The sequence below is a fragment of the Nyctereutes procyonoides genome, unplaced genomic scaffold (genome assembly GCF_905146905.1).
Source record: "Nyctereutes procyonoides isolate TBG_1078 unplaced genomic scaffold, NYPRO_anot_genome, whole genome shotgun sequence".
NCBI classification, from domain to species: Eukaryota; Metazoa; Chordata; class Mammalia; order Carnivora; family Canidae; genus Nyctereutes; species Nyctereutes procyonoides.
In genome coordinates, this window is record NW_026575043.1 from 15,720,170 (window position 1) to 15,737,782 (window position 17,613).

The window sequence follows — 17,613 nt, forward strand, 5'->3', positions numbered from 1 at the left end:
TCAGCTATTAGCAGGAAAATCTGGCTTTGAATTCATCCCGTGTTCCTATTTTTAACTCAAAAACAAGGATAACCAAAGTGAATTAAGAAACTTTGAGGATTTATTCAATATTTATATAAGCCTGAAGTCATTTCAACCACTTACAAAATAAAGATTTAAATGTTTAAATCATTAAAAAGCTTTAGAAATAACATGTCAGCAAACTAAAAACTGAGAGACAAATTAAACCAAGAAGTTTATTTTAAAAATGTAAATTCAAAGAGCATATATTTACAGGAACGTAGCCCAGATGTGAGCATCATTCATAATAAACATCTTGCAACAACTTTGGGAACAGTGAAGAAAGATCCGAAGTCTTCAGCTAAGATGCATACTAAATGTTTACAAATCCTTGCAGTTTCTATTGACAGTGATTTATGTACCAGCAAACCACTGGTTTGCTATCCTCATAATCCTGAAAGGAGTTTTTTTTTTTTTGAGATGTAAATGAAATTTAACACTAACCAGATTGACCTGTTTCATTCTAAAGCCATAGGGGACACCCGGATATAATTTACTTACATGGTCTTTCTCATGCTCACTGCCACTGCTGGGAGGGGTAAATAGCAAAACTAAAAAAAAAAAAAAAAAAAAAAAAGAAGTATATTATGGATAAGTTTGCTTCTGAGAAGTGCAAAGACTCATTTCTCCCTCCCCCAATTATACATGTCCGTGTATATTTCCAAATCCTGAAGCAATTTCCAAATCCTGAAGCTTGCTCAAATGTCTAGCTCTTAAGATCCCTTTCTAATTATCCAACTTGCTCCTGAGCCTCCGCCCTCAGTGTGAATTCTCTGCTTCAGACTCTGCTCTGATCCTCTCCTCATGTCAACTTGTCCTTGGAGCTTTATCTAATTTAGAATGCTTCCCCTTCTGCACATCTTTTTGAGTACTATTCTTTCCCAGCTATTAGCTCAAATCCCACCTGGCTCCTCCTTGAAGCTTTTCCTTGGGATGCCAGCTCATGTTAGATTCTCTTACCTGAACTCCCACTCCATTTATCTATTATCTATATATATTTATAGATATATAGATATCTGTATATTATCTATAACATCTAAATATTACCTATAGAGGACCACCTGGGTGGCCCAGTGGTTGAGCATCTGCCTTTGGCTCAGGTCATGATGCTGGGGTCCTGGGACTGAGTCCCACATTAGGCTCCCCACAGGGAGTCTACTTCTCCCTCTGCCTGTGTCTCTGCCTCTCTCTCTGTATCTCTCATGAATAAATAAAATCTTTAAAAATAAATAAATAAATGTATTACCTATATATTTAACAATTATTGGTCAATTCCATTTTCTTTTGTACTGTTTTATGTATGTACATTTTACCTTTTTAATGTAATTGCACCCGGGAAGAGGGATCATATAATCATTTTTTCTTTGGTACCCTCCCTTCCATTGCATAACTGAAAAATACCTGATTTATCTGAAAAATGACTTGAAAGAAGACATGTACCAAACTTACGTCTTACACTATTTCTGGTTCTTGTCTTTTTTCTACTAGAATACGGTTTTAGGGATTTCTTTTTTTGGTTACTGGTCCAAGATCGTTCACTGGTACTAGTACTCGAATCTTGATTACTATCCGAGAAGAGGTGTTTCCTATAATTAAACTTTTACAAGCACAGATTATAAATGTATGCTATTAAAAAGGTTTTAGCTCTCTTTACATACAACTAAACACATCACTACAAAGTTAGACAAAAGAGAAGTAACTTCTAGAAGCCTGGGCTCTCATATAATAAAAAGGCACAGTAGTAAGGAGAGAGGAGGAAAAAAGAAGAAACCGATTTCTTTAGTCAATTCTCAACTAAGTTGCTGTTGTAAAGGATGATTTAAAAAAGAAGAATTCTTTCTCATCAAATATTGCAACTAAAGAGATCATAGTATTTGTTCAAAAGCTGATGCAGAGGATCCCTGGATGGCTCAGTGGTTTAGTGCCTGCCTTCAGCCCAGGGTGTGATCCTGGAGGCCCAGGATCAGGTCCCACATCTGGCTCCCTGCATGGAGCCTGCTTCTCCCTCTGCCTATGTCTCTGCCCCCCTCTCTCTCTCTCTCTGTGCCTCTCATGAATAAATAAAATCTTTAAAAAAAAAAGCTGATGCACCTGACTATCATGTCACCACTGTGTCTTTGAAATATTAACCCAAATGACAAAAGAATTTAAAAGATAACTTTTGCAATGACAACCTTGTCTACATTTGAAAGGAGTTAAAATAAAACAAGGGGATCATTTTTATTTAAACCTGAAGTATTCTGAAATTAAGACCAGACTACCAAGGTAAATTTAACCTCTTCTGATGGTTTAACTGTACTCTGATTACTTATATATTTTTAAGTTTTTCTGGTTTGGGATTAGTTTTTACAAATGCTGTGACAAATAATGTTTATGCTCAATTTCAATGTGGAATTTGTCTTGATTTTAATTAAAAGAACCCTCTATTTGAACTCTATCTGTTGTGCCCCTCCAGGGCCCTGTCCTAAATCATCAATGCCTCAACAGAAACTCCACCATTCAGCTGGTGACAGCTCATTCTCACTTTAAGGCAAGGAGGATTCTTATGAATACAAATGTATTAAGTGGTGACAGTCTCTCACATAGTCTTCTCAAATATGAAATGCATCAGCTGGAAGAGACACCCTGTGCCTGGAATAGCAAAATGCAGAGTCATCTCCCAAGGCCATCACTACATCCAGATGAAAACCAGTACCCTCCTTGTTTATGACAGCATGACCCACAACTTTTAAGGTGGGTCATGGTGAGTGATTTACTTTTGAAATGAATTTGTTGTTGAAGACCCAATTACTCCTACTTTAAAATGTTTAGCAGTTCAACATTTTTCTAGAGAATGTCATTTTTAAAGGGTACCTTATAAGTGAGGCCTGTTTGCATTTTACATTTATGGTGGGGGAGGAGTTTCGGTGAGCCCTCAGATTTGTTCCACAGTTCAGCCCAAAGTCATGTTAAGAGCAAACATTACTTCGTTTTATGCACACAATTAAAAAACCATGCAGCAAGGTTTTGCTTGTTTCTTTGATTTATGTAAAAAGGTATTGAAAGTTATCTACAAAACAAAAATCTAGAGCAGTGGCTCTTAAATTTGGCTGCATATTAGAATCATCAGAAGGGGCTTAAAAAAAAAAAAAAAAGCCTGAGCATCACCCTAGGTCAATTAAGTTGGAATCTTTGGAGGGCGGCACATATCTAGCCTCCAATAGTCTCATCAACTTCCCTGATGTGATTCCAACTCAAGACTGAGCAGCAGAGAGTGAGAACCATTGCTAAAAGCAAGCCAGAAGGAACCGTAACTCATTTAAAACCCATTATCTCAATTTTAAAAAATTCATTTAATGTTCATTAAAAATGCACTGACTATAAACCTAGAATGCCCATAGGAATGAAAAAAAAAAAACATATCATTGACTCAGAGTAAGTAATTTCTTTTCAACTCATTAACGCTTCTGGTTCTATTCAGGATAAATCTCGGGTATGAGAGGGTCTTTAACACATTTCTTTTTACTTATCTTTTTTTTTTAACAAAGCAAGAACAATTTTTCATTTAAAAGTGAAATAATTCCTCTTATAATAACTTTAAGATCAATTTAATTAGAGATAATAAAGACTAGAGCAGTGACAAATTTTAAAGATGACACGCACATAATTTAGAAAGTACTGCCTTAAAACAAGAAGAGTAACTTCATTACCAATATCCTTGTTTTTCGTTTTCTCTCACCCTCGGAAGCAGAATCTGTCCTAAAACAAAACAGGTCAAATGAACAGAACTTCACCAACACTACCTTCTCCCTCCCTCATCGTCCAGCCTTAACTTTTTTTTTTTTTCCTTTCTGTGCCTTTGTCTGATCAGGAGCCCAGTGAATGGGAAATATCCCATCCTGCCGACAAGGTTCTCTTACAATCAATTTCCATAGATTCTCGGCCAGACAACAACTGGTGATTTAAAAAAAAGCAATCTTTGTTGAGCCCTTCTCTAGGTATGGTAATGTGACAGAGTGGTATTTTCTGCCTGGCTTTTCCTTAAAATCAACAGGGAGAGCTTAACAAGAAAGGTATTCCCACTAATTCATGAATATTGAGCAATTTTTCATATACCTGTAGGTCTTCGGAGAAATGTCTATTCAAGTCCTTCACTCGGTTTTTAAAATCTGGCTGATTTTTTGGCTGTTGAGTTGTAGGAGTTCCTTAGATACTTTGGACATTCGCTTATTACTATATGGTATGATAGTATTTCTTAAAAGCCCCCAAAGATAACAAGTGTTGGTGAAAATGTGGAGAAATTAGCACACTTACACATTGTTTATAGAAATATCACATGGTATAGCCACCATGGAAAAAAAATGCTCAAAAAAAATTAAAAAGTAGAACTACCAAATTATCCAGCATCCCACTTCTGGGTATATATCCAAACGAAGCATATTTACAACAGCCAAATTATGGAAACCATTTAAATATCCATCAATGGACAAATACAGCACGATTCTACTTATAGGAGAGATCTAAAATAGTCAAACATTGGAAATGGAAAGGTGAGTAAAAGAGGCTGGAGAGAGAAATATAGAGTTGTTCAACCTGTATAAAGTTGTTGTTCAACATTTGCAAGATGCAAGATGAGTAAGTTTTAGAGATCCATTGTTTAACATTGTGCCTACAGTGGACAATACCATGTTTGGCACTTAAAAATGTGTTAAGATGATAGAACTCATGTTAAGTGTTCTTGCCATAATGAAAAACAAAAACAAAAATAAATGAAAAGTTAATGCACCCATATATGTGGGCAACCACTGATCTACTTTGTCTCTATGAATTAGTTTGGATTTTCTAATATTTTATATGAATGGAATCATATAACATGTACTCCTGGTTTTTTGTCAGGCTTCTTTCATTTGGAGATAATTTCATGTTGTATATATCAGTTGTTAATCCATTTTTATTTTTGAGTAATAGTCCATCATATGGATATACCAAAATCTGTTTATGTGCTCATCTACTGATGGACATTTGGGTTGTTTCCAGTTTGGAATAATTACAAATAAAGCTGTTATAAACATTCATTTGTATGGACACATCTTGTCACTTCTCTTGGGTAGACAGCTGGGATTAGAATAGCCAGGCCAGAAGATATGTGCTTATTTACCATTTTGAAGAACTACCAGCAGTGTATAAAATTGCAGTTGCTCCACATCATCACCAACACTTGATATAGTCTGTATTTCTCATTTTAGCCACTCTACTACATGTGTAGTGGTATCTTATTATAATTTATATTTCCCTAATAGCTAATGATGTTGAATAAGTCCTTACCTATCATCTGCAGATCTTCCTTAGTGAAGTAGCTATTCAAACATTTTGCCTATATTTTTATTGAGTTGTATCTTTGTTACTGAATTTTGAGAGTACTTAAATATATTTTGGGTATAAATCCTTTATCAAATATATGCTTTACAAATATTTTCTTCAGAGCATCTGGGTGGCCTAGCTGGTTAAGTGTCCAACTCTTGGTTTCAGCTCAGGTCTTGTGGTCATGGGATTGAACCTTATGTTGGGCTCTATGCTCAGTGTGGAGTCTGCTTCAGCTTCTCTCTCCTTCTCCCTCCCAACCTCTCTCTTTCTCTCAAATAAGTAAATAAAATCTTCAAAAACAAATATTTTCTTCAAGTCTGTGGCTCATTCCCTTTATTCTCCTGTGGTTTTTTTTGAAAAGTATAAGTTTTTAATCCGGATTAATTTCAATTTATTAATTTGTTTTTTATGGGCTGTATTTTGGTGTTATATCTAAAAAAATCTTTGCTTAATGGAAAGGTCAAGGATTTTTTTTCTTATGCTTTCTTTCAAACAGGTGTTTACATTTGAATCCATTTTAGTTATTTTTTTATGTTATGGACTATAGACTTAAGATCATTATTTTGTTGCACATATAGTCAATGGTTCTAGCATCATTTGTTGGGAAAAAATGATCATTTCTCTACTGAACTCTCTTTGCATTTTTGTCACATGCCAGCTGTCCATCTATACATAGGAAGACTCCCTGCTGTGTTCCACTTTCTTTTTATCTGCCTTTATGGTAACAACACATTCCTTTCATTACTGTAGCTCTATACTAAGTCGTCAAACACATAGCGTATTAGCCATTTTGTATTTATTTTGAAATTTAATTTGGAGTTATGGGTCCCTATCTGAAATCTAAAAATAGCTTACCAATTCCTGAAAACAAAAATAAAAATCTCTGCTGGAATTTGAATTGGGTTTGTATTAAACCTAGAGGTCAATTTGAGAAGGATTGGCATCTTACCAATATTAACTGAATCTGCCATCCCATGAACACCGTAGCTGTCCCCATTTATTTAGATCTTCCTTAATAGCTCTCAGCAATACCCTGTACTTTTCATTGTAAAAGTCCTACAAATATGATGCCAAATTAATCCTTAAGTATGTAGTTTTTAATGCTATTATAAATGGTGTTGCTTCTTAAAAATTTTTTTTGCTAGCATATAGAAACTTGATTTTTGTATATCAATCTTGTATCCTTCAATTTTGTTGAATTTACTTATTAGTCCTTTAATACTTAATTGCAACAAAGTTGCAGTATGCAAAATGAACACACACAAAAGTCAGTTGTGTTTCTATACACCAACAATCTGCAAAGGAAATTAAGACGACGGTTTCATTTACAATAGCATCAAAAATAAAGTACTTAGGCATATACTCAAGGAAGTGAAAAATAGAAAGGAAGCTCATGTTCGTGGATTGGAACACACTATTATTAATTAAGATATCAACACTATACAAAGCAACCTACAAATTCAATACAATTCCTATAAAAATCCTAATTTTTTTTTCAGAAAGAGGAGAACCCATCCTAATAGTCATATGATATCCCAAGGGATTCAGAAATGCCAATCTTGAAAAACAAGAACAAAGTTGAAGATCCTAAACTTCCTAATTTTAAAACTTACTACAAAATGACAGTCAAAACAGTGTGGTGTTGCCATAAAGAGAGACACATAGACAAACAATAGAAGAGAGTACACAGAAATAACCCCTTCACATATGGTCAAATGATTTTTGACAATGATGCCAAAACCATTCAATGGGGGAAAGAATAATTTCTTCAACAAGTGTTGAGAAACCTGGAAATTCAAATGCAAAAGGATGAAGTAGGACCCTATCTTACACAAATACAAAAATAAACTCAAAGTAGATCAAAGACCAAAATGTAAGCACTGAAGCAATAAAACTCCTCGAAGGAAAAGAGAAAAACTTTCAGACACTGAACTTGGCTGGCAGTGATTGCTTGACTAGGGCACCAACGACATAGCCAACAACAAAAAAATAAACTGCACCTTATCAAATTAAAAACTTCTGTTCATCAAAAGATATAATCAATAGAGTGAATAAACGGCCCACAGAATGGGATAAAATATTTTCAAATCCTCTATTTGATAAAGAGTTGATATCCAAAACATGCAAAGAACTCCTACAACTTAACAACAATAAACAAAAAAATTTAATAGACATTTCTCCAAGGAAGATATGCAAATAGCCAATAAGTATGTGAAAGGAATCTCAACATCACTAATTACTAGGGAAATGCAATTCAAAACCCCAATCAGATACCACCTTACGTGCATTAGCATGGCTGCTATGAGAAAACAGTGTTGGCAAGGATGTGGAGAAATTCACACCTTTGTGCTCTACTATTGGTAGGAATGTAAAATGATACAGTTGGTATGGAGAACAGCATGGCAGTTTCCCCAAAAAATTTAACTAGACTACCATGTGATACATTATGATACATCAATTCCACGTTGGAATCTATGCAAATAATTGGAAGTAGGAATTCAAACAGATATTCGAACACCCATGTTCATAGCAGTATTCACAATAGCTGAAAGGAAGCAACACTTGACACCCCAGTGTCCATTAAAGAATAAAAAGATAAACAAAATGTAGTATATAACATGCAATGGAATATTACCCAATCTTAAAAATAAAGGAAATTCTAACAAAAGTTATAACATGAATGAATCTTGAAGCATGAGGCTATAAGTAAAATAAGAAGACACAAAAGAACAAATGCTGTAGGAGTTCATTTACATGGTATACGTGTAGTTGTCAAATTCAGAGATGGAAAATCAATTGGTAATTGCCAGGGGGTGGGGGAGAGAGAAATAGGGTTTTGTATATAGTTTTTTATAGTTTTATGGGTACAGAGTTACATTACAAAAAGAAAAAAAAAACAGACCAATATCCCTGATGAACATAGATGCAAAAATGCTCAAAAAAAATCAGCAAACTGAATTCAATACATGAAAAGGATCACTGACCACAATCAAGTGGTATTTATTTCAGGGATGTAAAGATGGTTCAATATCCACATATCAACTACTGTGATACACAGTACATTAACCAAATGAAGGATAAAAGCAATATGATCATCTCAAAAGATAAAGAAACATTTGACAAAATTCTATATCCATTTATGATAAAAATTCTCAATAAATAGGTTTATAGGGAACATACCTCAACATAATAAAGGTTATATATGGTAAACCTACAGCTAATATCATACTCAATGGTGAAAGACTGAAAGCTCTTACTCTAAGATCAGAAACAAGACAAAAATAAGGATGTTCACACATCATCACTTTTATTCAACATAATACTGGAAGTCCTAGCAGCAGCAATCAGACAGGAAATAAATACGAATTAATGAAAAACAATAAAACTGTCACTATTTGCAGATGACAAGATACTATATATAGAAACTATAGACTATTGGAACTATTAAACTATTAGAACCACTAAATGAATTCAGTAAAGTTGCAGATACAAAAATATAAAAAGATCTATTGCATTTTTATACAGTAATAATGAACTAGTAGGGAAGTTAATAAAACAACCCATATACAATTGCACCAAAAAAAATCCCAAAATAATTATAACCAAAGAAGTAAAAGACCTGTACTCTGAAAACTATATAACACTAATGCAAAATAATAAAGATATCACAAATAAATGGAAAGATCTACTGTGCTCATGGATTGGAGTAATAGTAATATTTTCATAGTATTAAAAGCAATCTACAGATTCAATGCAATCTCCATCAAAATACCATAGTATTTTTTAACTAGAACAAATAATTCTAAAATTTGTATGGAAACCAAAAGATTCAAAATAGCTAAAATCTTGAGAACTAAGAAGAAAAATAGAGGTATCACAAGCCCAGATTTTATACTACACAGCTGTAGTAATCAAAACAGTATGGTACTGGCACACAAATACACACATACATCAAGGGAACAGACAGTCCAGAAATAAACCCAGACTTAACATGGTCAATCTACAGCAAAGGAGAAAAGAACATACTATGGGGAAAAGACAGTCTCTTCAATAAATGGTGTTGGGAAACCTGGACAGCTATATGCAAAACAATGAAACTGGACCACTTTCTTATGCCATCAAAAAGAAACTCAAATAGAATAAAGACATAAATAGAAGACCTGAAACCATAAAGCCCCTAGAAGGAAACATAGGCAGTAAACTATTTGACGCTGGCTATAGCAATATTTTTCTTGATCTGTCTCCTTAAGCAAGGGGGAGGGGGGGAAGCAAAAACAAACCATTGGGACTACATCTAAATAAAAAGCTCTGCACAGGGCAGCTCTGATGGCCCAGCGGTTTGGCGCCACCTTCAGCCCAGGGTATGATCCTGGAGACCCGGAATCAAGTTCCATGTCTGGCTCCCTGGATGGAGCCTGCTTCTCCCTCTGCCTGTGTCTGCCTCTCTTTCTATCATGAATAAATAAATAAAAATCTTTAAAAAAAGCTTCTGCACAGCAAATAAAACCATCAACAAAAGGAAAAGACAATTGACTTAATGAGCGAAGGTATCTGCAGCTGATTTATCTGATAAGGAGTCAATAATCAAAATATATAAAGAACTCATATAAGTCAACACCAAAAAGACAATTATAAAATGGGTAGAGGACCTGAACAGACATTTTCCCAAAGATGACATACAGATGACCATCACTAATCATCAGGGAAATGCAAATCAAAACAATGAGATATCATCTCACACCTGTCAGAATGGCCAGACTCAACAAGAAATAACAAGGGTTAGTGAGGATGTAGAGAGAAGTTGGGAATATAAATTGATGCAACCACTATGGAAAACAGTATGGAGTTTCCTCAAAAAATTAAAAAAAGAAATACCATACAATCCAGCAATTCCACTTCTGGGTATTCACCTGAATAAAACAAAAACACTAATTTGAAAGATACATGTGCCCCTATGTTTATTGCAGCATTATTTATGATAGCTAAGATATAGAAGCAATCCAAATGTCCACTGATAAAAGGATAAAGATGTATATTACTCAGCCATAAAATGATGGAATCTTGCCATTTGTGACAATACAGATGGACCCAGAGAGTATTCTAAGTGAAATAAATCAAAGAAACAGAAATACTATATGATTTCACTCCTATGTGGAATGGAAAATAACAAAACAGCCTCCCAAATACAGCAACAAATTGGTATTTGGTTGGGGGGCAGGGGGAGGCAAAATAGGTAAAGAAGATGAAAAGGTACAACCTCCTAGTTATAAAGTCAATCATGGGGATAAAAAGTACAGCACAGGAAATAGTAAAAAATATTGTAATAATTTTGTACGGTGACAGATGAGTACACTCATGGTGAACATTTTGTAATGCATGTAATTATTGAATCACTATGTTGTACACCTGAAACTAATGTTGTATGTCAACTACACAAAACAATGGGTAAAGAGTTTCAGTTTTGCAATATGAAAGTCCTGTGGATTGACTAGTGGGGATGATTGCACAGCAATGTAATGTACTCAGTGCTACTTAGAAATGGTTGAGATAATTTTATGTTGTATATTTTAAAACTTTAAAAAAATATAATTATCTGAAAATTATTAACTCATAATTGATGGACACTTGGGCTGCTTCCATAGTTTATTATAAATAATGTTGTTATAAACATAGGGGTGCATATATCCCTTTGAATTGGTGTTTTTATATTTTGGGAGTAAACACCCAATAGTGCTATTGCTGGATCCTGGGTAGTTCTATTTTTAGCATTTTGAGGCTCCTCTATACGGTTTTCCACAATGGCTGCACCATTTAGCATTCCCACCAGCAGTGCAAGAGGGTTCCTTCTTCTCCACATCCTTGTCAACATTTGCTGTGTCTTCTGTTTTTTTATTTTAGCTATGCTGACAGGTGTGAGGTGATACCTCATTGTAGTTTTGACTTGTGTTTCCCTGGTGATGAGTGATGATAAGCATCTTGTCATGTGTTTATTTGCCATCTGGATGCTGTCTTTGGAGAAATGTCTGTTTATACCTTCTGCCCATTTTTTAATTGGATTATTTGGTTTTTTTTTGAGTGTTGAGCTTTTATCAGTTCTTTATACATTTTGGACACTAATAGGTCAGATAGGTCATTTGCAAATATCTCCTTCCATTCCATAAGTTGCTTTTTAGTTTTGTTGGTTTCCTTCACTGTGCAGAAGCTTTTGATTTTGCTATAGTCCCAATAGTTTATTTTTGCTTTTATTTCTCTTGTCTCCAGAGACACATCTAAAAAAATGTTGCTATGGCCACTGTCAGATTAGTGCCTGTACTGTCTTCTAGGATTTTTATAGTTGATTTTTATAGTTATATATGATTTTTATAGTTGAATCTGTTATGAATTTATTTTTCTATACGGTCAAAGAAAGTGGTCCAGTTTCATTCTTTTACATGTGGCTGCCCATCCAGTTTTCCCAACACCATTTGTTGAGGAGACTTTTTCCCACTGTATATTCACTTCTCCTTTGTCAAAGATTAATTGACCACATAATTGTGGATTTATTTCTGGGTGTTGTTCTATTCCATTAATCTGTGGATATTTTTATACCAGTACCATATTATTTTGATTACTACTGTTTTATAACATAAACTGAAATCTGGAATTGTGCTACCTCCTCCAGTTTTTTTCTTTTTCAAGACTGCTCTGCCTATTTACAGTCTTTTGTGGTTCCATACAAATTTTAGGATTCTTCTAGTTCTGTGAAAAATGCCGTTGGCATTTTGAAAGGGATTGTATTAAATCTGTAGATTGTTTTGGTTAATACAGTCACGTAAAAATATTTCTTCTTCCAACCCATGATCATATAATGTCCTTCCTTTTTTTTTCTTCATCTTTAATTTCTTTCACTAATGATTTGGTTTTTTTTGAGTATAGGTTTTTCACCTCTTTGGTTAAGTTTACTTCTAAATATCTTATTGCTTTCTTAAAAAGATTTGAGAGGGGAGAGAGAGAACATGAGTGGCAGGGAGGGACAGTGAGAGGGAGAAGCAAGCTCCCCATTGAGCAGGGAGCCCGAAGTGGGGCTCGATCCCAGGACCCTGGGATCATGACCTGAGCCAAAGGCAGACACCTCAACTACCCAGGCACCCCAATATCTTATTGGTTTTGGTGCAAATGTCAATGAGATTGTTTTCTTATTTCTCTAGCTTCATTATTATTGTATAGAAATGCAACAGATTTCCACACACTGGACCAGATGGATTTAACAGACATATTCAGAACACTCCATCCTAAAACAGAATTCATACTCTTTAAGTGCTTATGGAACATTTGCCAGAACAGATCATGTATTAGACCACAAAACAAATCTCAACAAATTTTAAAAAAGAAAAAAAGTTCTACCATGCAGCTTCTCTGACCACAGTGGTATGAAACTAGAAATCAATCACAAGAAAAAGTCTGGAAAGAACACAAATACATGGAGGTTAAATAACATGCTACTAAACAACGAATGGCTCAACCAAGAAATCAAAAAAGAAATAGAAAATTACATGAAACCAAGTGAAAACGGAAACCTTGCTCTCCAGAATCTATGGGATGCAGCCAAAGTGTCCTAAGAGGAAAGTTTTTGGCAATACATGCCTATCCCAAGAAGAAAAATCTCAAATAAATGACCCAACCTTACACCTAAAGGAGATAGAAAAAGAAGCAGCAAAGCCCAAGCCCAGCAGAAAGAAGAAAATAATAAAGGTTAGGGCAGAAATAAATGATATAGAAACTAAACGACAACAACCAACAATAGAACAGATCTATGATACCAGAAGAACTTCTTCAAAAAGATCAATAAAGTTCATAAACTCTAGCAAGACTCATTAAGGAGGGAGGGGGACACAAGCCAAATTGCTAATGAAAGAGGAGAAATAACAACTGACACCCTAGAAATACAATTATAAGAGAATATTATGAAAACCTGTATGCTAACAAATTGGACAACCTAGAAGAAATGGATAAATTCCTAGAAACAATCTACCAAAACTAAAGCAGGAATAGAAAATTTGAACAGATCAATCACCAGCAATGAAATTGCATCAGTAATCCAAAACATGCCCCCCACACTCCCTCTCCAAAAAAAAGTCCAAGACCAGACAGACAGCTTCACAGGCAAAATCTACCAAGCATTTAAAGAGGAGTTAATTTCTGGGACACCTGGGTGGCTCAGCAGTTGAGCGTCTGCCTTCAGCTCAAGGCATGATCCTGGGATCCGGGTTTGAGTCCTGCATTGGGCTCTTTGCGGGGAGCCTGCTTCTCCCTCTACCTGTGTCTCTGCCTCTCTCTCTGTGTCTCTCAAGAATAAATAAATAAAATCTTAAAAAGAAAAAAAAGAGAGGAGTTAATTCCTACCTTTAAACTATTCCAAAAATGGAAAAGGAAGGAAAATTTCCAAATTCATTCTATGAGGCCAATTTCACCCTTCTCCCAAAACCAGATAAAGATACCACGAAAAAGAGAACTACAGTCTAATATCTCTCATGAATATAGATGTAAAAATCCTGAACAGATTATTAGCAAACCAAATCCAACAAAACATTAGAAATAAGCATACACCACAAGTAAGTAGATTTTATTCCTGGGATGGAAGAGTGATTCAATATTTGCATATCAATGTGGTATGTCACTTACATTTTAATAAAAATTAAACAACTTGAAAGAATCAGGGAGCATTTACAGGAAAGAGAATTTTCACCTGCCGTGCAAATGTGACATAAACTTGTAACAAGCACTTTATGGGTGTGATCCTGTTATGTCTTCTCAACAATACTAAGAGAGGGGTCCTGCTATTATCCCATATTACAGATGAAGACACCGAGGTCTGGAGTGATTAGTACTGTGTCCAAAGCTACACATAAAGCAAAGATTTGACTCCAAGTACTTTTACCCAGGGACCCAAATTCTTAACGAGATGCTATAGTTGATATTTGCACACATATGGTCAGAATGGGCTAGAAAGTTGCCCTTGGGTTTGTGAAGAAATGAAAATGGTGTTAGATTTGTTTCCTTTAAGCTCTTATTTTCTTTTTATATTAACCCCCCCCCCCGCCTACATTTGGGTCAGTTATGATCGGTACCTGCTAACAGACTCTTATGATTGGCCCATTCATGGCCATCTTACATCAAAGAAACCTCTAATAAAGAGAAAATAAAAAGGAACCAATCAAAGATGAAGAATCCAACTGAAATTAAAATATACTATGTGGAATAGTAGACTAGAGAAAGCAGAATAGATCAGTGAAGGGCCTGGATGGCTCAGTCAGTTAAGTGTCTGCCTTTGGCTCAAATCATGATCTCAGGGTCCTAGGATTGAGCCCTGAGTTGGGCTTCCTTCTCAGTGGGGAGTCTCTTTCTTCCTCTCCCTTAAGCCCCTCTCCCCTGCTTGTGTGTGCTCACTCACAGTCTCTCTCTCAAATAAAATCTTTTTAAAAAGAGAACAGATTAGTGGACTAGAAGACAGAGTAATGGAAAGCAATCAAGCTGGCTAACCAAAAGAAAAATAAAAAGTGAGAATAGGTTAAGGGAACTTAGAGGCATGATCAAGTTTAATAGCATTTGCATTATAGGGATCTCAGAAGGAAGAGAGAGAAAAGGGGGCAGAAAATTTGTTTGAACAAATCATAGATGAAAAAATACTTCCCTGAGTTTAGGAAGGAAATAGACATCTAGATACAAAAGGCACAGAGAAACACCAATAAAAACAGCCCAAGAAGGCCCACATCAAGATACAATAATTAAAGGGGATGGTTTAGGGGCACCTGGATGGCTCAGTTGACAGAGCATCCAACTCATGGTTTCAGCTCAGGTCATGATTTATGCGTTGTGAGATCAAGCCCTGCCAACAGGCTCTGCACTCAGCAAGAAGTCTGCTTAAAGATTCTCTCCCTCTGTCCCGTCCCACCCCACCCCTCCCCTCCCCTGCCCTCCCCTTCTCTCTCTCTCTCTTGCCTTCTCTAATAAATCCAAACAAAACAAAAACCATGGAGAGGAAGTAAAAATTTAGTGCTTTTAAAATGCATTAAAACTTAAGTGGCCATGAACTTAATATAGACCACTATTTGCACAGGATGTTATATATAAACCTAATGGTACCTAAAATTAAAAACCTGTAATAGATATACTAAAAATAGAGAACGGAATTCAAGCATGTCACTAAAGAAAGCCATCAAACCACAAGAGAAGAAAGGAACACAAGAGAACTACAAAACGACCATAAAATAAGTAATGAAATGGCAATAAGTACATAATTATCAATAATTTGAATATAAGTGGACTAAAAGCTTCCATTAAAAGACACAAGGTAATTGAATGGGTAAAACACAATCCAGTCATATGTTGCCTATAAGAGACTCACTTCAGACCTAAAGACACATGCAGAATCAGAGAAGAGACAAAGAAACATCATGCAAATGGAAATGAAAACACAGCTAGGGTAGCAATACTCATTTCAGACAAATAGACTGTAAAACAGGCTATAACAAGGGACGATAAAGGACACTACTTGATGACAAAGGGAACAATCCAACAAGAAGATAAAATAATTATGAATATTTATATAAATACTCAACATAGGAGCACTCAAATACACAAAGTAGCTTATAACAACCATAAAGGAAAACAACAATGGTAATTCAATAATAGTACAGGACTTTAACATACCACTAACATTAATGGGTAGATCAACCAGATAGAAAATCAACAAGGAAATGGTAGCTTTGAGTGACATACTGCAGCAGATCAAATATATATATATATATATATATATATATATATATATATATATATATATATTCAGAACATTCTATCCTAAAACTGTAGATTGCACTTCTTTTCAAGTGCACATAGAATATTCTTGAGAATAGATCACACGTTAAGCCATAAAACAAGTCTCAACAAATTCAGAAAGGGTGAAATCATTATGCATCTTTTCCCACTACAATGATATGAAACTAGAAATCAATAACAAGAAAAAATCTGGAAAGAATATTAATACATGGAGGTTAAATAAAAACCCACTAGACAATGAAACTGAAAAGTGAAAGGAAATAAAAAAAATACATGGAGGCAAATGAAAATGAAAACGCAACAGTCCAAAATCTTTAAGATGCAGAAAAAGCTGTCCAAGAGTGAAGATTATAGAAATACCTCAAAAAATAAGAAAAAAATCTCAATCTAACCTTACACTATAAGAGCTAAAGATGAACATAGCCCAAAATCAACAAAGGGAAGGAAATAATAATTAAAGCAGAAATAAATGAAATAGAGACAGAAAAAAAAAAACAACAATAGAACAGATCAATGAAACCAGGAGCTGATTCTTTGAAAAGATCAACAAAATTGATGAACCTTTAGCCAGAACTCATCAAAAACAGAAAAGAAAATAAAAAGAGAAACAGAATTCAAAAATCAAAAATAAATAACACTACAGAAATACAAAGGAGTATGAGAATATTATGAAAAATCATATGCCAACAAACTGGATGATAGATAACTTCTTAGAAACATATAACCTAAAACTGAATCAGGAAGAAATTGAAATTTGAACAGGCTGATTACTAACAATGAAATTAAACCAGTCATATAAAAACAAAGCAAAACAAAACAAAAAAAAAAAAAAACAGTACCAACAAACAAAAGTCTGGGACCAGATGGCTTCATAGGTGAATTCTACAAACATTTAAAGTTCAGATAATAGTGATTTTTCTCAAACTATTTCCAAAGATAAAAGAGGAGTAAAAGATTCCAAATGCATGCCACAAGTCAAATATTAGCCTGGTACCAAAGCCAGATAAAAACGAAAGACAATACAAAAAAGGAAAACTACAGGCCAATAGCTCTGATGAACATAGGTGTGAAAATCTTTAACAAAATATTAGCAAATTGAATCCAACAACACATTAAAAAAATCATTCACCATGATCAAGTGGGATTTATTCCAGGGCTGCGAGGGTGGTTCAATATTTACAAATGTTTACAAATATTTACAATATTTACAAATCAACATAATACATCACATTCCTTTCAGATAAAAACCATATGATCCTATCAACGGAATCAGAAAATGCATTTGATAAAATCCAATATCCATTCATGATCAAAATATTTAAGTAGGTTAGAGGGTAAATACCTGAACATAATAAAGGTCACATATGAAAAGCCCACAACTAACATACTCAATGG

General features: G+C 34.7%; 1 protein-coding gene across 1 annotated transcript in view; it reads right to left on the reverse strand.

Moving 5' to 3' along the window:
- Positions 1-17,613, reverse strand: part of SYCP2L (synaptonemal complex protein 2 like) — a 109,343-nt gene that overhangs the window by 36,666 nt on the left and 55,064 nt on the right. Inside the window, exons 25-27 of the mRNA XM_055322654.1 lie at positions 3,750-3,798; positions 1,510-1,657; positions 562-611 (exon numbers count right to left, since the gene is read on the reverse strand). Of these exons, the coding sequence (XP_055178629.1) occupies positions 562-611; positions 1,510-1,657; positions 3,750-3,798 (247 nt within the window). The remainder of the gene's footprint in view (positions 1-561; positions 612-1,509; positions 1,658-3,749; positions 3,799-17,613) is intronic.